Source organism: Dama dama, chromosome 5 (genome assembly GCF_033118175.1).
Source record: "Dama dama isolate Ldn47 chromosome 5, ASM3311817v1, whole genome shotgun sequence".
In the NCBI taxonomy this organism is placed as follows: Eukaryota; Metazoa; Chordata; class Mammalia; order Artiodactyla; family Cervidae; genus Dama; species Dama dama.
Genome location: NC_083685.1, coordinates 109,408,896 through 109,428,950, shown reverse-complemented (window position 1 = coordinate 109,428,950; position 20,055 = coordinate 109,408,896). Strand labels below are relative to the sequence as shown.

At 38.7% G+C, this 20,055-nt stretch overlaps 1 protein-coding gene across 5 annotated transcripts in view; it reads left to right on the top strand.

Moving 5' to 3' along the window:
* The first annotated feature begins 720 nt into the window (after positions 1 to 720).
* Positions 721 to 20,055, top strand: part of FBXL20 (F-box and leucine rich repeat protein 20) — a 91,977-nt gene continuing 72,642 nt past the window's right edge. For 2 of the 5 annotated variants that reach the window (XR_009693018.1, XM_061143896.1), the window contains exon 1: positions 721 to 1,066. Coding sequence is in view for 3 of the 5 variants with exons in the window: in XM_061143896.1 (XP_060999879.1) it covers positions 1,019 to 1,066 (48 nt within the window). In the remaining 2 variants the exon portion in view is untranslated. Of the gene's footprint in view, positions 1,067 to 1,586; positions 1,869 to 7,844; positions 7,901 to 11,249; positions 11,283 to 20,055 lie in introns of those variants that run through there. The other 3 variants (XM_061143899.1, XM_061143897.1, XM_061143898.1) reach the window with 3 other exon arrangements.

Genomic DNA, 20,055 nt, shown 5'->3' with positions numbered 1-20,055 from the left:
GGAGGAGGCTGTAACATCTAGACCTGGGTGTGTGGGCCTGAGGATAAGTTTCTGAAGCTGGCTTCCTTTCTTAGGAAGTCCTAAGATTTTTTTTTTTTTTTAAGTAATTTTAAAAAGTGCTTGAAGGATAAGTCTTTCAGGTAAAATGTGCCCGTTTAAAAGATCTCTGCACTTGTTACTCTTTAAGTAAGCTCATCTCTTAAATCAGACATTCATAATAAGCCAATCACTGAAAAGTGCAAATGAAAAATGCTAGGAGAACAAAATCATCTACTTTGGAATACAATTAGAAGTGGTCCAGCCAGGACTGCTAGAATTTGTGATACAGTTTCTAATATTTTATCTTTGGGATATAATTCTGTGATTTTCCGCTCTAAAGGTAAACAAATTCCTTATTTCATAGAAATCAGATCATAAGTTTCGAGACCTGGAATTGCTAAAGTATACTATGACATATACCATGACACAATCCAGCTTCTATGGAAAGAGAGAGAATGTTAACCATTGGGCAAGCTCCCCACCTCCCCGCCCCGCACCGCCTACTCGTCAGACACGCTTGTTTCTCCCGCCAAAGTGGCGTCAGGATCAGGCTCTCACCAACCAGAGCGCTGATTGGAGGGCGGGTAAGCGCTAGAGCCCATTGGGTGCCAGCGGCGGTCGGGCGGCAGAGGGGCGGGGGAAGTCAAGGCCTTTCTGTCTCACCCGCCCCCACCTCCACCAAAGCGCGCCCCTCCCCCAGCAAAAGAAATGGTCGCTCAGCTTCTGCACTGCACCCCCTGACCACAAGGCACGAGGTGCGGCCTCGCCGCTCGTCCTCAGAGCAGACGGCAGCGCAACTGTCCCCCCTGATTCATGCACAGGGAGATCCACGCCCCGCAGCGGCCCCCCAAGCCTCACTGCAACACCCGGTAATGCAATCCACGGAGGCGGGGGAGGCGGCAGCAGCGGCGGCAGCAGCGGCGGCGGCGAAAGCAGCGGCAGCACTGCCCCGATCTAGAGACTACCAGAAAGGAGGAAAATGGCTCCGAGCAGGGACCGCCTGCTGCACTTTGGGTTCAAGGCGACAGTGAGTGATAGGGGACGGGAAGCTGGGTGGCTGGGAAGGACATGTGTGCCAACACGGGCTACTGGGAAGCGACAAGACTCAAGGGGCTGGCAGGACAAGACAGACAGCTCCAGTGCTTGGTGGGTTGGTGCGTGCTGCCGGTCGCGGAGGGAGAGGAGGGCGCTCGGGTGCTGCGTGCAGTTGTCCTGCTTTCTTCTCTCTCACCGGTCGGCGAGCACGCGCGCACTCGCACCCGCCCCACAGCCCCTCCCACAGACAAATACACACAGACATATAGGCACTTCCCTGCCTCTCCTTCTCGCGGTGGGCTCGTCTGCCTTGGAGGCGAGAGCGGGCTCGCGCCGCCGCCACCGCCGCCGCGCTCCCGTAGTTCTTGGGCTGACGGCCGCGGGCTGGACCCGGGGGTGGGGGAGGGGTGGTCCTGCGCCGCTGCGCGCTCCTCCCCCTCCCCCTCCCCACGCTGTTCCGAGGCCCGGGCGGCTCTGCCCAATGAGGAGCGGCGTTGCTGGCAGGTGGGGAGTGTTTTTGTTTTGGGTTGAAGTTGAGGCTGAGAAGAGAGAAGAGCTAGCGACGAGCAGTCGTCGCCACTACCGCGGGAGGAGGAGGAGGCCCTGCTGGAGTCGAGAGGTCTCTCCTCCCCGCCGACGGCCCCATCCCGCTGCTCCTCTAACTCCTCTCAGTACCGGAACTCCGGGGCCTGCCCGGGGCCCCCAGTCTTTGCACGCCGCAGCACCCGGCCCCGGCCGCACCCGCCGGCCCCATGAGGAGGGACGTGAACGGAGTGACCAAGAGCAGGTTTGAGGTGTGCGCTTGGGGCGGGGGCGGGGCGGGGGGCAGGGGGGCGGGTGCTAGGGTCCCGTGGAAAAGACTATTTCCGCTCTCATGCCCCGGAAAATTCGCTCCGCACCGAATCTCCTCTCTCGCCTGGCGCCGTCACCCACTGGCCTCTGGGGCTGCCACACTTCTCTCCCGTTTCTCGCCACCCAAAAGCTTGGTGCAGCCCGGCTTCCCTTGTCCTCCCGGCTGGTCGCTTCCTGCGTCTTCCACTCGCGGGCCCTGGCGGGGGATTAGCTCTGGCGCCCTAATTCCCCCTCCCCCCAATATCACTCAGCTTTCCATTCTTCAGACAACCCTTGGCTTGCCTCTCTTCACCCGGCAGAAAAAGCATCACAGCTGCGATCGATCGGAGGGACCTCGTTTCTTTTCTTTCTGCCACTTTATTCTTGAAGCGAGGGGGAAATTATGGGCCCGGGACTTTTTCTCTTGAGTTTGAGACACTTTGGTTAAATTAGGGGAGTAGGGGTGGTAGACTGAGATGATAGAAACGTCCACGGGTTTTCGGTGCTGTGTGGTCTGGGTATTGTTCTGGTACTTCCTCTTCTTTCCCGTGTGGTCTGTACTTCTGTAGCTTATTGTTTCTGGGAACTCTTAGATGTGTACAGGCTTTGAGATTGGGACGAAGGTCTGAGACACTTAAGAAAATCCTTTCAAGTCCCTTTGTCTCTGAGAACTTTTCCTCCGATGAGAGAGGTTTTAGTAGCGAAATTTTGGAGTGGATGAAGAAAGAAAACATCTGAAAGCATCTTTAGGAAGTAGGCAGTGTTGGGAAATGATTCCTTTGGGAAGTGAAGTATTGTAACTACAGGTGAATTGCTGTAGTATAGTAATATACGGGGAGGTTTGTTGAGTGGACAAGAAAGAGAAAGAAACAACAGCAAGAAGAGTAAATGTTGACCTGGCCTTTTTTGACAGAGAATCAGGCTGACCTGGAATCACTCACCTTCAGTGTACATCTCACTTGATGTTTTTCTTCATTTTCATTTGGAGGATGAAATTGTAATAAAACAGTGAGACAGAAGTTTCAGGAAACTTGCCAACTAAGCGTAGAGGATGAAATCGTTACCTAAGGGTCTTCAGTTTAATCTTTTCCTTGATTTCTTTTTATGCTTATGGAGAAAATATTTTAATTTACCCACAAAGGTCAAGACAGGAAGTGTTTGGGGAGAGTTTAAATTCAGAGGTACAACGTTACTACAGCGCCAGGAGTGGAGAAAATCAAGGAATTGGTCTCTTTAGAGTTAGTCATGGGAAGATAACTATTACAGTAGGTTATGTTTGTGTTTACTTTAATAGGACTTTATGTTGCCCTGATGTAGAGAGACCCAGAAAGCTTAATTTATGATGGTTTCATATTCAGTACTACTGTAAAAGTCCAGACTGTCGTTAGAATTACCAAATAGACATTTAACAGTTAACAGAAATCTTCAAAGGGAAACCCAAATACTGGAGAATTGAGTGGAGGATAGCCTTTCACCATTGCAGTCAGCTCTTTATCATTTTGCTATTCACTTTTAGGTTATGTGAGTAATTGTTGGAAATTTGTAGTTTGTGCTTTAAAATTGTGTCACTATATCCTGTTTTTATACTTATATTTTAATTTGTAGTTTATCTGTACTGGTGGTTCTAAAATAATAAGAAAATGTATTGCTTTATTAAGCATATCTGTGTTGATTGGTATTAACTGGGAACCAAAGTTTTCTGAAAATGAGAACAATAAGAATGAGAGAGGGAACACCCGTCCTTCTACAGTGTTTGTGATTAAAATGTTTATTTGTAAACAAAAAGCTACTCTTACTATGATGTGAAGTGTTAGTTTTTGTTGTTATTGAGTCTCCAAGTCAGTATCTGACTCTTCAAAACCCCATGGAAGTGTTCATGCTGGAATACAAATGAGAAGGGACTGCAAATGATACCTGTTAATGAGTTTCCTTATCTGAATATTTTTAAAATCATGTACCCCTTAATGACCTAATTTACAAGTAATGAAACAGTAAACTATTTGGTCTCTCATGAAATAATACACTTATTGCTAATTCATTGAAAACATTTTAAATGTTTACTTTCAGTGGATAAAAGATGTAGATAAGATAAGCAGGCTTCTCATATCTAAAAATTTACATCACATTTTTTAAATTCTCATAATCTCAGAAGGTTTTTAAAAGACTGATAATTTTATAATTGTAAGTAGGTAGCTTTGAGGATTTTTCTAAGTATAGGAAATTTCTATAGCAAATATGTAACAACTAATTTCAAGTTAGTTATGGTTAATACAACAAGTGAAAGATTATTTTCTTTTGCTTGGCCACTTTTTGGCGGGGGATAACTAAAACTTTTTTGTTTAATTATTTAAAGTCTTTTTAAAGGGAATATTCTTGTGTATTATGCTTTTGAATGTTGTAAGTGCCAGCCGCACACTTTAAATCTCACTCTCAGTTAGAACCGTAAAAAACAAAACAAAATATTTTTTTAAGTTAAATCAGGGGAGAAGAGTACCTATTAGGCAGCTATATAGCATCCTGTGAAATAGCCAAGTAGATGACTGTTGGATAAAAGAGTTTAAAAAAGATATGCAGATGTGAAAATGGTTTTTTGTTGTATCACTTTGGCATTAGATCTACATAGTAATAACCCTTATAAGTTAAAATAATGTGTACTAAATTGTTTTAGTCTTTTAATTGAAACTCATTCAAGTACTTGTATGTTACTTGTAGTACACTTTGTTTTGTGGCAACTTTGGATAATTTCCTTTCAAATTTAAAAATGATTATTCAATGTGTCCTGTATGTGAGGTGCACTGAGATAGATGTTTTTACCTCTGTTACTTCTAATTTTCACAATTCTATTTTGAGGAAAGCTAGGGCCTGACAAGTATTCAAGTTGCACAGCTAGTACATTGGGAAGCCAAGATTCCAATCTGCATTTTTTTTTTTTTTAACTCCACTCCATCATTCTGGTCTGTTTTTAGCATTACATAGTATAAAAGCTCATAAAATGTGAGAAAGAGCTTTTCTAAAGTTCTCTATCCAGCATGTTTTATTTTGCTTTTGCTATTGAGAGAATATAGCTGTCCTTCATTTTAAGTACTGTAACTAGTACTATCTTAACATAGTGACATTAATGACAGACACTTGTCAGGCTAGCCCTTGAATCCAAGTTTAGATCTTTTTCAGTTAAGCCTCTCCACTTTGTCATACTTAGTTAGCTCCATTATAAGAATGTAGTACTATTGGAGGAAAAATTCTATCTTATTTGGATTTATTAAAAAGTATAACCTAAGAAAAATATATTAGTAACATTCACTGACATTCTCATACTATTTTACAGTTTAATCAGTGCTTGGAGAAGTTAAGACTCACATAGTTAGGAAGTGATAAGTTCCAGTTTGGGTATTTTGAAACACTAGGCATTATTCTTTTTCTTTTTTTTTTTCATTATACATCGCTGCTGCTCTGATATATCTATAATACTGAAGTTTGTTTGATTAGGTTGTAATATTTCTTTACCTGCTTCACTTTGTCCAAAATAAGAAAAATCATAAACTGTTTCGTGGCAGAAAGAACTTACTGTGTTGGGAGTTAACACTTGATTTAGTTAATCTTGATTTTTTTTAGTTAATTTTGATTTTTGTCAACCAACTGACTATAGCTTTGGTCATCTCTTTTCACTTCTCTGGTTTGGTCATTTACCTCCTCTGTAAGAAAAAGGAGTTAAAATCAATTACTAATGTTCGTTTTATTCCAGATCCTGTGAATCTAATTTTTTATTAAAAGCTGACCTTGGTCGTTTCTTTTGAAATAGCCACCCCAGTATTTGTTAAAGTTTGTAGGCTCAGTCACAGAGTTTAGTTAAAACTGCAGTAGTGACCCTTTTTTCCCTTAAGGTTTTATCCTCTAATCTAAAGAACATTCTGCATAGTAAATAACTGTATTTTCCAAGTTGGTACATGTGGAAAATGTTATATATATTTTCTAGTGGGTGAGAGTCATTTGTTTCACTCTATTTGAAAGGACTTGCAATGGGAGGAGAACTAGTGAAAGTAAGGAATTTTGTTTTTAACACTTTAGAGATTGGTTTGAAAGCAATTACCTATTACTGAACACTGCTATAGAAAATCAAAATTAGAAGTGTGCTTTTTAGGCTCATTCAGACAATCTGTTCTTTTTTTAATAGTGTTACTGATGTTTCTTTATTTTACAACCATAGGCGGTTTTGAAGCACAGTACATTGTGTCAGGTACTTATATTGTGTTCACTCATTACTTAAACATATGTTTGTATCTTGCTACAGTATACATAAGATAAATAGCTAGGTACTGGAAATTATGCTTAAGTCATTAAATTTTTTTAACTTGGCAGAAACTATACAAAATGTATTGTTGATATTTAAGTCCTACGTTATAAGATGTAATCTGTTTCTACATTGAAGATTTTCATTCATTAAAGCAGTATTTCTGTTAGAAGTATCCACACTTAAAGTCATGTCTTCCTGTTCTAGGCCATTTGTCAGTTTTTAGCTGTTGGGGTTGTTTTTTAATCTTAATTTTAAAAGTCCTTCTATTTTCATCTTTGGAGTTGTATCTTTTCAAATTTTGGTATCACTTTTCTTGCAGATTAATGAGTACTTTTTTTATTCCTAGCTCTTAGATTACTGTTTCTCAACTGGTGACAGATTGGAAACTAAATTAAAAATTTCAGTAATCTAACTAGTACTGTGGTTTTGCAAGGGTATTTTTAGATGTCCAAAATAAAATATTCCGTTACACTAGGAAAATCCAAGGGAGGGAGGAAGAAGGAAGAATGCCCTTAAACTGACCAAATTTAGCTGCTGTGCATAGTTGCTTTTACACTGTTTTCCTATTTAATATCCCAGAATTCATAAATTCTTAAATCAGACCCCCACCCAAAAATCGCCTCAGAATGATGAAGGCATCCAACTGTGGTTTGTTTTTTTTTCCAGCTGGTGGTTTATATATCTTAATGCACTTGGACCCATTTGATAAAAAGATTTTAACTTAATAATAGCCACTAACAGTAGGTGGTAGTATTGAACTACGTGTGCTTGATTCATGTTGCTTAATTATATAACTTTAAAAAATATATGTATTTAAATGTAATAAATCCAAAACAGATTTGCATTAGCTCTTGAAGACGATTTCTGTTAAAAGAATGGCATTGCTGGCTAGTTATTTTCAGCACATATCAAATAAGTATTTAGCAGGCATGTGATTTAAAGGTATAGGTAAGTAATCTCTTTATTCCCTAATCATATTTCCTCTTAATTTGATTTTATGATATTTTGTTGTCTTTATTAAGCCACATATTTGACAGTTGTAATCAGATGGAAATATAGTTAATTTAATCCATTTTGCTGTCTTTTAAGTTTCTATGAATTAAAAGTCACCTATTAATAAAACATGGTAAACAAGGATTTAGTCAGTTATGAAACAGGTATTGGCTGTGTCTTCTGTCATTTTTGTCCTTGATCCCAGGAATTTCTAGTAAAAACTAAAAAAGGAAATAGAACACTGTGAAAGTAAATAGTATATTGATTTTATGCATTACTTTGGTGCTAAGACACAAGTCATATCTAATAACAAGGAGGTGAAGATAGGCAATATATCAAATGCCTGCCCAATTTTATATTATCAAATGTACCACCTGTTATGATATTTGCTGGTGAGTGAGACTTTCTGATCAACCGAAGGATGCAGGCAGATATAATTTCACAATCATTTAAAAGTGAAAAATGGAAAAGCATTCTTAGTTTCTTACTTGTAATTTGCAATAGTAAGAATATGCCATAGGTATGGCTATTCTGAGAGGCTTTGAGTTTGTTTTACTGTATGCAGAATGAGAATTTATGTGACAGGAGGGACAGGCAAAAAGAAAGCAGTAAAATTTTAAATGTAGAATACCTCTTGTTTTATGCTTCCCTCCAGGGAAAGTCATTGCCAACTGCTTTTATTCTGAATTGCAGTTACCATCAAAGAGCCAGGTTTGTTTTATTTTTTGTCTTTTTTGCTTTGTTCAGATGGGTGGGGTGAAGAAAAAGAGAAGAGATTTACAGTTCCTTGAAAATTAACATTGTAATGTTAAGTATAAATGTTAGTTAGCTACAGTTCTCTGTTGGAATATGTTATCCTTTTTTTGTCATCTTATTTTTTGAGCCAGATCATCTATATATTTTAATGTTCTAATTTTGAAATTAATTTGAGTAAGGAGAGAATGAAAACATTAAGATGACATCTTCAGGGTTTTATAGAAAGGAATAATTTTTTAACTAGGAAACACATGCGTAAGTATTTTATATACACATATACATGTGTATCTGTGTGCCTGAGGGTAAATTGTCTCTCTGTACCTCCATTGTCTCAACTCTTAAGGTTCCTTCCAGCATGGAGATTGTATGAGTCTCTCTAAATAAATCCCCCAGGTTGCTGTGAGTTGGAGATTAGATATTCAGTTTATTGCCAGTGTTCTTACATTTCTTTGTTTCTAACTACTATTATAGTAAACACAAAACGGCCTTTGTGACCTGACCCTATATTTATTTATTTGTTAATTAAATACTATTATATATAAATATTCTTTATTTTATATACACTTTATTTCATTTTTGGCTCTGCTGAGTCTTTGTTGCTGCATGGCCTTTTCTCTAGTTGCAGCCAGCAGGGGCTACTCTCTAGTTGCGATGTGGGCTTCTCATTGCAGTGGCTTCTCTTGCTATGGAGCCTGGACTTTAGGGCATGGGCTTCAGCAGTCTCCGCGCATGTGCCTAGTAGTTGCAGCTCCTAGACTCTAGAGCATAGGCTTAATAGTTGTGTCTCTGGGGCTTGGTTGCCCTGCAGCATGTGGGATCTTCTCAGATCAGGGATCAAACGTGTGCCTCCTGCATTGGCAGGAGGATTCTTTACCACTGAGTCACCAGGGAAGCCCCTCTGACCCTATGCATGTATATCTGTATACAGATACGGCTGTTGTTCAGTCGCCAACTCATGTCCGACTCCATTTCCCGGAGTTTGTCCAAGTTCATGTCCAGTGAATCGGTGTACCATCCAACCATCTCATCTTCTGTTGCCCTCTTCTTTTGCCTTCAAACTTTCCCATTTTCACCTTTTCCAATGAATCAGCTGTCTGCATCAGGTGGCCAAAGTATTGAAGCTTCAGCTTTAACGTTAGTCCTTCCAAAGAGTGTTCAGGATTGATTTCCTATAAGATTGACTGGTTTGATCTCCTTGTCTTCCAAGGGACACTCAAGAGTCTTCCCGAGCACCGCAATTCGAAAGCATCAACTCTTTGTTGCTCTGCCTTCTTTGTTGTCCAGCTTTCACATCCGTACATGACTACTGGAAAGATCATAGCCTTAACTATATGGACTTTTGTCTGCAAAGTGATGCCTTTGCTTTTTAACACACTGTCTGGGTTTGTCATAGCTTTCCTACCAGGAAGCAATCATCTTTTAATTTCATGGCTGCAGTCACCATCCACAGCGATTTTATAGCCCAAGAAGAGAAAATCTGTTGCGGCTTCCACTTTTTCCCCTTCTATTTACCATAAAGTGATGGGACTGGATGACATGATCTTAGTTTTTTGACTGCTCAGTTTTAAGCTGACTTTTTCACTCTTCTCCTTCACCCTCATCAAGAGACTCTTTAGTTCCTTTTTGCTTTCTGCCATTAGAGTGGTATCATCTGCATATCTGAGGTTGATATTTCTCCCGGCAGTCTTGATTCCAGCTTGTTTGCGCTTCATCCAGCCCAGCATTTTGCATAATGTGCTCTGCATTTAAGTTAAATAAACAGGATGACAATAAACAGCCGTTCTCCATCCTGAACCAGTTAGTTGTTCCATATGGAGTTCTAACTGTTTCTTCTTGACCCTCATACAGATTTCTCAGGAGACAGGTAAGATGGTCTGGTATTCCCATCTCTTTAAAGAGTTTTCCACAGTTTGTTGTGATCCACACAGTCAAAGGCTTTAGTGTAGTCAGTGAAACAGAGGTAGATGTTTTTCTGGAATTCTCTTGCTTTCTGTATGATCCAGTGAATGTTGGCAGTTTGATCTCTGGCTCCTGTGCCTTTTCTAAACCCAGGTTGGAAATCTGAAAGTTCTCAGTTCACATAATGCTGAAGCCTAGCTTGGAGGATTTTGAGCATAACCTTATTAGCATAGGAAATAAGTGTAATTGTCTAATGGTTTGAACATTCTTTAGTACTGCCCTTCTTGGGAATTGGGATGAGGATTGACCTTTTTCAGTCATGTGGCCGTTGCTCAGTTTTCCAAATTTGCTGACATATTGAGTGCAGCACTTTAATAGCATCAGATATGTTATATCTGTTTGAATGATTTTTGCCAAGGCGTGAGGAATAGGTATAATGATTGTGTGATATCCTGGAGTTTAGTGTGTTATGATTCAGTTTTTAATATTTTTGGAATTTATATATTTGTATAAAGAGAACCTATTTAAAAGCTTTAGCTTTAAAGTCTGAGTTTGTACCCTGGCTTTGCCATTTACCATCTGTATGAACTTAGTGTGCGTGTGTGCTTGGTTGCACACACTATGTCTGACTCTTTGTGACCCCGTGAACTGTGTCTCACCAGGCTCTTCTGTCCATGGGATTCTCCAGGCAAGATTATTGGTGTGGGTTGCCGTTTTCTTCTCCAGGGGATATTCTCGACTCAGAGATCAAACCTGGGTCTCCTGCATTGGCAGGTGCATTCTTTACCTCTGAGCCACGTGAGAAGCCCTGTATGACCTAAGACAAGTCATTTACTCTCTCAAAGTCTCAAATTTTCAATATCTAAAAAATGGGTACAAAACCTACTACACTGGATTATAAAGATTAAATTCTATGATGTTTTTATAACATTGAGCAAACATTGTACATGGTCTATTGTACGATAAGGGCTCAATAAATGATGCCTATTATTATATTACTTTCTGGAGTGATTAAGTGGTTTTGAGTAGATTTTTCGTAAATCATTGTTTTAAATAGTTTAAAGGAATATACTATTTAAAGGAAAAAGTATTACAAAGGAAAGAATGTAACTAATGATTTCTTTTCCCCTGATTCAATTTTATAAGTTGGGTTTATTGGACAGGAACACCTATGAATTTTAATCAGTGTAGTTGAACTATGTAGTTGAACCTGTGAAGTTTAATCAGTAATAATTTGATGATGTTTATATGGAGTTTATTCTGTAACCATTATTGTGTTCACTGTTAGGCAGATGTGGGTAAATGTCTCCTAAGATGAGAATCTGGAACCAAATTGTAAGTTGACATATAAAACAGTCAGCTTTTACCCAAGAAACTGGTCATTTTTCCTTTCCTGTTTTGTAGAAAATAAAGCTATGGCATGACTGAACATGGACAAGTAAGTAGAGATGCCTTTATTTATTTTTAGGAGCACTGCATTGCTTTCCCCACACTCATCCTTATCAGTTTTTTGGAAAGTTGTTTACATACCTTCATGTAAAGACACTTCTGTTGCAAAAGTCACATCATAGCTTGTTTCTGCAGCCCATTTGTAGAAAGGAAACCTGATATATTTTGGAAGTGTCCTTGGATAAGTTGAAGCATTTATTTAATAATGTAACTTTCCTAACATATTGTTATGAATGGTAACTTCAGGAAGATAAGGGACTTAATATTCAGTATCCTTAGTCACAGCTGACTGGAGTTATACAAAAGCAGCTTCCCAAATATAGATCTACACAACAAAAAATGCAGTTTTACCGAGGTCAACACATTCCTTAAGAAAGAATAGTTGCATTTAGATTATTTGCCTCAAAAGGTGGATTAAAGGCCCTAAATGACATAAATTTCATCTGAGCACATCAGTTTGTGGTCCAGACAGAAAGATTTGGCCTAAATACAGGAGTCAAGAACTCCAGGGACCTTCTATTTGCACTACTGTAAACTCACACTACATATTGGGGAAAACTGCTAACTTCTCTGTCTTTACAGCTCTTAAAGAAGGTTTCCAAAAAAAAAAAAAAAAGAAGGTTTCCAGTATCTATTTCCCTACCTTATTACAAACTGGATTAATACAATGTTTTATGCCCATTATACCTCTGTTGAAACAGAAAAGATTAAACCTAAAACTCTTACTTTAAAAATTTTTTTAAATTTACTTTTGGCTGTGCTGGGTCTTCTTGCCGCACAAGCTTTTCGTAGTTGTGGCGAGCGGGGGCTACTCTCTAGTTGCGATGTGCAGGCTTCAGTAGATGTGGCTCAGTGCTTGTGGTTCCTGGGCTCTAGAGCACAGGCTGGATCGTTGTGGCACACGGGCTTAGTTGCTCCTCGGCCTGTAGGATCTTCCTGGACCAGGGATTGAACCCATGTCTCCTTCATTTGCAGAGGGATTCTTTACCACTGAGCCACCAGGGAAGCCCCTGAAACTCTTGCTTTTTAATAATACTCCATGACTTAAATGGACAGCATTAAGGAGGAATAAGTGAAACTGGATTTCATTTATGGCAACCAAATTGCATAGTAGAGATAAATAAGTAGCAATCTGAATTAGACATTTAGACTCACCAGTGAAATTTTTTGTACAATACTAATCCCTTGAAAGAATACAAAGTTAATTTGTGTTTACAACTTGAACTGCATAGGGAAATCAGTTTACATACCATGGATTTGCCATCATAAAACCAGTAGGTTTTCAGGTTTCTGTCCTGTCCTAGATGTTTTAGCCCTAGAAGCAAGAGCAATAGCTAATGTGTAGCACCTAAAATACAGTTATGTTACAACTTGTACATTTTACAACTGAAATACATTCAGTTATACTAATGAAACTATCATACCATGCTACAGCCTCTCAAACTACCAAGAACAAATATATCTGGGAACTCAGCAAAGCTAATCTGACCTTGTCTGGGGCACAGAAATTCTCTGTCTAGAAAACCAGGGCATGCTGTTGGTAGGAGTTTAGTTCTGTTTAAATTTTATTTAGCATTAGTATGTGTTAAATACTGATAGGTGTTAGAAATGCCAAGCTGCTCCAAAGCATCGTCTCTTCCTCAGGGAGTTTGTAATCTATATAGGAAGAAAACTGCATGAGTAAAATAATTTAGTGGGTTCTGGCAGTGTTAGCTATATGGAAGAGTTATAAGAAACAATTTCATTTCTTGGGAAACAAAGCAGTAGGATTACTAAAGAGAGAGCTAGTCAGAGTAACTGCTCTTCTCTAAAGCTGGACATTTCTCAGAAATTTAAGCAGAAATTAATCAAGGTTAGAAGAGTGGATATGGGGAGAGGGGAGGAGAGGGTGAGATGTATGGAGAAAGTAACATGGAAACTTCCATTACCATATGTAAAATAGCCAGCCAGTGGGAATTTGCTGTGTGTCTCAGGCAGCTCAGACAGGGGCTCTGTGTCAACCTAGGGGGGTGGGACGTGGAGGGAGATGGGCGGGAGGGGAGGGTCAAGAGGGAGGGGACACATGTGTACCTATGGCCGATTCATGTTGAGGTTTGATAGAAAACACAATTCTGTAAAGCAGTTATCCTTCAATTTAAAAATTAATATATTTTAAAAAAGAAAAAGAAAACTAGTAACAGGAAAATAACACTTAGACCGGTAGTTCCAGGAACTCATTATGTAGTAGTTAGTTATACACATACTGTTCCATTTATTTTTAAGGCAAATAATAAATATTTTTAAGGAATTTATAAATAATTGAAAGATGCTGACCCTCGTATATGGAGGGCATCCTGCTAACTTCCTTCAGTAGGACAGATATTTTGAACTATCTTAAGCAACAGCTTAATACAGTGTTTTACACATTAAAGAACATGTTCCCATTTATAATTTCATTTGAACTTAGAAAACTTGTAGGTAGAGGAAATTTTTCTGCTGTTTTATCGATAAGAAAGCAGATGCTCTGAAGGCTGTCATTTCCCACGTTAAATAACCAAGTATTTAAAAGCCAGAACTTCAATTCAGTTGACTTGAAGCCTGCTATATGTGCCTGTAGGGCATGCCAACTGAGAATGGGTTGTTATGAAAAACTTACCCATTGTTTGTTACTCTTTTGATCCATAGCAGGTATTTATAAGATGTTGGTTACAACTGATTAACACTCAAATTTGTGGCCAAAGAATTGAGCAAAGTTAATTTCATGTGAACTGGAAAGCGTGGGCATTGAACCTGTTCTTTGGCTTACTAGCCAACTTAAATAACTCTTAAACAACTGTTAACAAATACTCTGTATAAACCCTACCAAGTCATAAATTCCTTTTAGATACCCATGTAGTAAACAATATACCACTGTTGAGAGAAAAATAATAAAAATTCAGGATACAGTATTTTATGAATAAACATACATTTCTAGGTCAAAGATCAACTAGGTTTAATAGAATAAAAGATTAATATCAGGAAGAATACTGAGAAACAAAAAGAGTGTTTAAATTATTTATTTCAATAATTTGAAATTGCATTAAAAATAATCCCATCCATAAAGTGCAAAGTGTTCTGGAGTTATGGCCAAGATCTTTCTGACCCTTCTCCAGGGGAACTTCCTAACCCAGGGATTGAACCCAGTTCTCCCACATTGCAGAGGGACTCTTTATCAGCTGAGCCACAAGGGAAGCCCAAGAATACTGGAATGGGTAGCCTATCCTTTCTCCAGGGGATCTTCCTGACCCAGGAATTGAACCAGGGTCTCCTGCATTGCAGCTGAGCTACCAGGAAAGCCCCTCTGACCCTTCTAACATCTATCAAATATATATTCATATGAAATGTGTGATAATTCATTACATTACCTTTCTAGTCTTGACAGTACTACACACCTACCTAGGATCCAGCTTTATTTTTCTAGGTTTTACCTATTCTGACTGTTGTCAAGTGACTGGGGACTTGTCAGTATTTCTAGTAACAGTATTGTTTCAGAGATGAATTAACAGAATGAAAAGGACAGGATTCAGTTCAGCATTAGGCTGGGAGCCAGGGGAGAATATATATGCTCCACATTATCTTAACTGGAAATAATGTTTTTCTCTTGTGAAATTAGGCCTGGATACACATTCAGGTTGAAGGTGGATAGCCAGCCAACTAGTTTTTGTAAGTAGTTGTTTTGCTTAATGCCAGTGGTACTAGAAAGGAAATGATCAAATTGAAATCTTATGTATAATTTAACCAAAAATTCCCTGGTGGCGCTGGTGGCAAAGAACCCACCTGCCAATGCAGGAGATGCAAGAGACACAGGTTCAATCCCTGTATTAGGCAGATTCCCCTGGAGGAGGAAATGGCAGCCCACTCTAGTATTCTTGCCTGGGAAATCCCATGAACAGAGGAGCTTGGTGGGCTGCAGTCCATAGGGTCGCAAAGAGTTGTTCACAACTGAGTGACTAACAAAAAAACAACCAAAAATAAGCTCAGTAAACCTTCTTGTAGCTTTTATTTACTATGGCTGAAGTTGGACTGTGGCTGATTAAATGACTGGCAGTCTCTGAAGTGTACCATTATTTTAGATAAAGTCAGCTTGAGCATCATCTGCTTTGGCTGTCCTAAAGTAACCTCAGGTTTCTTAGTGTAATGTGTTTCAGGGACGGGTCTGTCTTCTGCCCACTTCTGTTTTTGCAAAACAGAAGTTACAGGCCTTTGTTTTAATTTGGGACTGGTGTGCGTGTGTGTGTGTGTGTGTGTATGTGCGTATGAGTGCCTAATCATGTCCGACTTTTTGCGACCCCATGGACTGTAGAGTGCCAGTCTCTGTCCATGGGATTTCCCAGGCAAGAATACTGGAGTGGGTTGCCATTTCCTACTCCAGGGGTTCTTCCCCACCCAAGGATTGAACCTGTGTCTCTTGTGTCTCCAGCATTAGCCGGCGGATTCTTGACCACTGCGCCACGTTTGCTTTCGTATTTGTTCTTCAAAGAGAAGTTAAGTTATAATTAATTGTTCACTATAAAGGAAGCCCTAGTAGCTCAGTGGTAAAGAACCCATATGCCAGTGTAGGTGATGCAAAAGACATGGGTTCAATAATTTTATAATTTTATAAATGTATGTATCTATTATTATTATGTATGGACATGTTCACATTTTATGAATGAACAAAGTTGTTGGACATATGGTTTAGAACCTTGCTTTTTCTCTTTTAAAAAATTATAGTAAGTTTAAAAAGATTATAGTGTTTTAATTTATATAAATACATGCATAAATTTTTATTTAAAAGCTAAGACATTTTGAGTATGATAATTCCTTCTTATACTGCCCCTAATTCTGATCCTCTTCGCCTCTATAGATAAGAAACAGATAAACAACCAAGTATTACTTATAGCACAGAGAACTATATTCAGTATCCTGAGATAAACCATAATGGAAGAGAATTTTACGAAAGGAGTGCGTGTATGTGTGTAACTGAATCATTTCACTGTATCGCAGTGCCTAACACAGTGTTGTATTAATAAATCAGCTATACTTCAGTAAAAATTCATTTAAGAAGGAGAAGCAAAAAGAGAGACAAGGACCAGTTTTAAACTTGATGAGTGTCATTGTAAAGCCTTTTTCCGTACTTTTTTTCTCCCCCTGTGCTTTTACCTAGCCTTAGTTTTCTGTGTTTATGGTTATGTAAGTAGCCTCATACTGCGTTTGACTTTGGGAAATTTTAACTACAATATGTCTTTGAGTCTGTTAGATACACTTCTTTTCATAGCAATATAATAATCCATTATATGCATATTCTAGTTTGTTTAGCTAGCTATTAATGGACCTTTAGGTTTTGTCCTTTGCATTACAAACACAAATACAGTGAATGTTCATTTATATGTTCCTTTATGTTAAGTATCAAGAAGAGAGTTTTATAGGGAAGAATCATATAGGGAATATATGATTATATTTATTAGATATTGTCAAACTGACTTCTTAATTTATGTTTTGGCCACTAGTATGTAAGTGAACTTGTTTCTCCACATCTTCACCAGCATGTGATATTTCTCAACTTTAAAATTTTTCAGTGATAGAAGGAAAATTGTGTTTTATTGTATTTTGTATTTCCCTCATTACTGCTGAAGTTCAGTATCTTCCTGTTTTACTCTTCATGTTTTATTGATCTCTTGTATTTTTTCCATAAGAAAGAAATTTTTCTTTCTTCTTGCTTATTTTATTCTCTGTTAAATTTTGAAAATTAGATTGTGTCTTTTTTTTTTTTCCTCTTTCTAGGTATTCTTTGTATTGGATACTGACCCTTTATGTACCCATGTATTTGCAAAGGTTTTCATTAAATAGTCTTGTCAGTTTCCTCTTGGTGTTTATTTTTAAAAAGTGTCCCTTATCTCAAGATTGGGCTTCCCAGGTGGCCCAGTGGTAAAGAATTCACCTGCAATGCAGGAGTCACTGGTTCACTCCTTTGGTCAGGAGGAGCCCTTTGAGAAGGAAATGGCAACCCACTCCATTATTTTTCCCTGGGAAATCCCACAGACAGAGTAGCCTGGCGGACTGTAGTCCATGGGGTCACAAGAGTCGGACACAACTTAGTGAATAGAGGATGACATCTCAAGATTATAAATATTCTTCCATGAAGATGAAAAGTGAAAGTGATAGTCGCTCAGTCATGTCAGACTCATTGCAATCCCATGTAGTGTAGTTTTTAACGTACCTGGAGCTTGTTTATAAGGTAGAGTTTTTTGTTTGTTTTATAAGATAAGAGTATTGACTGAACTTTGATAGCCAGTTGTCCCAACATGATTTATTTCATCTTCTCCCCACTAGTTTTGAAATGCCATTTTTATCGTAAAACTAATTAAATGAATTCAAAGGCCTTTTTGGAACTGTGTTCTTTCATCTATTTATTATTGCCAGTACCACAGTTTTAATTAATGGGCTTTACATGTTAATTTGAGGGAATTTATATCTTTATTATAATTTCCTTCTCATTCGTGATTATGATAGGGAGTTCTTCCTTTAAGATCTTAGATGGTTTTTGTTCTTTTTATTTTTGCATACCTGTTTTTGATATTACTACAAATGGGCTTTTTTGGGTTACATGTCATTTTTTTTTCTTTTTTTTTAAACATTATTTAATCATTAATTCAGTCAACAAATATTTGAGCACTTTCTATGTGCCTGATATTGTTAGAGATGCTGAGAGCATAAAAGTGAACAGGACACAAAATCCTGCCCAAATAGAGTTTAAAATTTAGTGAAGGGAAACTGACATGAAACATAAAAAAGTAAATGCATAATGTGTCTGATGCTGATAAATGCTATGGACAGAAATGAGGGATAAGAAAAAGAGGAAGGGAGCTGGGCATGGTTCACATTTTATATAGAATGGTTAAGGAAGAGCTTGCTGGTGGTGAATATTTGAGCAGACTTCAGGGAACAATGGAGCAAACTCCTACAGGCGAAGGAATGCAAAAAGGAAGATGGGAGTGTTCTTGGTATATTCTAGGAACAGAGTGAACAGGTCGGTCACTGTGGCCAGGTCACGGGGAGGTTGGTTAACTGGGAGGGAAGAGGTCAAGAGAGTTGTGAGCTAGGAGTAGGGGTGCGGGTTGGGCGGATGGGAGAGCAGGGCAGATCATAAATGGACTTATTGACCATTTTGTCCTTTGGTTTCTATTCTGACAAGGGAAGTCATAGGGATTTTTGAGCAGAAGAATATTCAAGCTTTGAAAGGATCACTCTTGCTTTGTAGAGAAGCAGTATATAACTGGTATTAAAGGTTCTTTGAGTAATTGAGAAAAGCAGTAGTGGTACCTTGTATGAAGTTGGTTGTGATGGAGATGTAAGAAGTAATTGAATCCTGGATATATTTTAAAGGTAGAAATGATAGAATTTACTGTCATTAGGGAGCTATAAAGTTGTTGTTGATTTTTGTATATTCATTTTTGTGTCCAGTTAGCATGCTTTGAGCTGCACAGCAGAAAACCCTTTTAGTGGCTTAAAGAATTATCTCAAATTATGAGTCCAAAGCAAAGGTTTTCCCCAGGATTAAGAGCCTTGGTTTAGAGAGGTGGTTTTCAAACTTCAATTTGCTTAACAGTCACCTGGAAAACTGGCAAATTACCTGGGCCCGTGAATTTGCTTTTCTGAGTACCATGGACTTTTCCTGGTGACTCAGACAGTAAAGACTCCTGTCGTCTTTGCGGGAGATCCAGGTTTGGTCCCTGGGTCAGAAAGCTCCCCTGGAGAAGGAATAGCTACCTACTCCAGTATTCTTGCCTGGAGAATTCCATGCACAGAGGAGCTTTGCAGGCTACAGTTGTAAAGAGTCGGACATGACTGAGCAACTAACACTTCATTTTCACCACACTGGGTAACACAGTCTTAGAGCCTGATAAATTAGGACTTTCGGGTTTGAGCAAGACAGTGGAACCAGATCAGCTGGGTTCAAATCTTAGCTCTGCTCTTTCCTGTCTGTATTTTAAAATCTCAGGTATTTCGATCTGGAGGGGCTATTTTGTTGTTCATTTGTAATTTTATTGCATTACATGTAAGTGTGTTAGTGGCTTATATGTTAACAAATTTTTGAATGTTTCTTTGTGGCCAAGTACATCATCAGTTTTTGTAAATATTCTGTGTTGGAACAAAGTAAAATTTTGTTTATTAAATGCTTGATTAGGTTTGATGTAGGGGAAAAAAATCAGACACAAAATTTTTAAATGAGACTGCCTTTTAAAGGGCACATTGCAGGAAGGAAGAAGTGCTTACCCATAAGACCCTGGAGACCAGAATACCCCACTTTTTTAACATTTCTTAAAATTATAGTTTTTCTGTTTATATCTGAATATAAAATTGTGATGGATCTACAGAAGAGTAAGGCCTCAGAACTCTTAAGTAAACAAAAGAAGACTCTTGGGGAAACACCTAATGATGAACCCTAAGTACACAGGGGACCTCATATTTATGACTGACAAAATTTTGAAAGTGGATTTAAGCTTGGAAAACTTCAAAAGGGGTGATGATAATTTCAAAAGGACTGATGACACTTTTGAAAGGGATCATAATGTTTATCCGATAAAACATTAAGGATCCATTGTTTTCTTAGGGTCTTAATGATTCCTAATTATGACATACAGTACTGTCAGATTATGGCAAAGGTAACATTTTATCAGTGCATTTTGACTGAGATCGCTATTTACAGTGGTGAGACAATGGAATACATGTCATCTCTGCACCTCAGTTTTTTAATAAGAAAA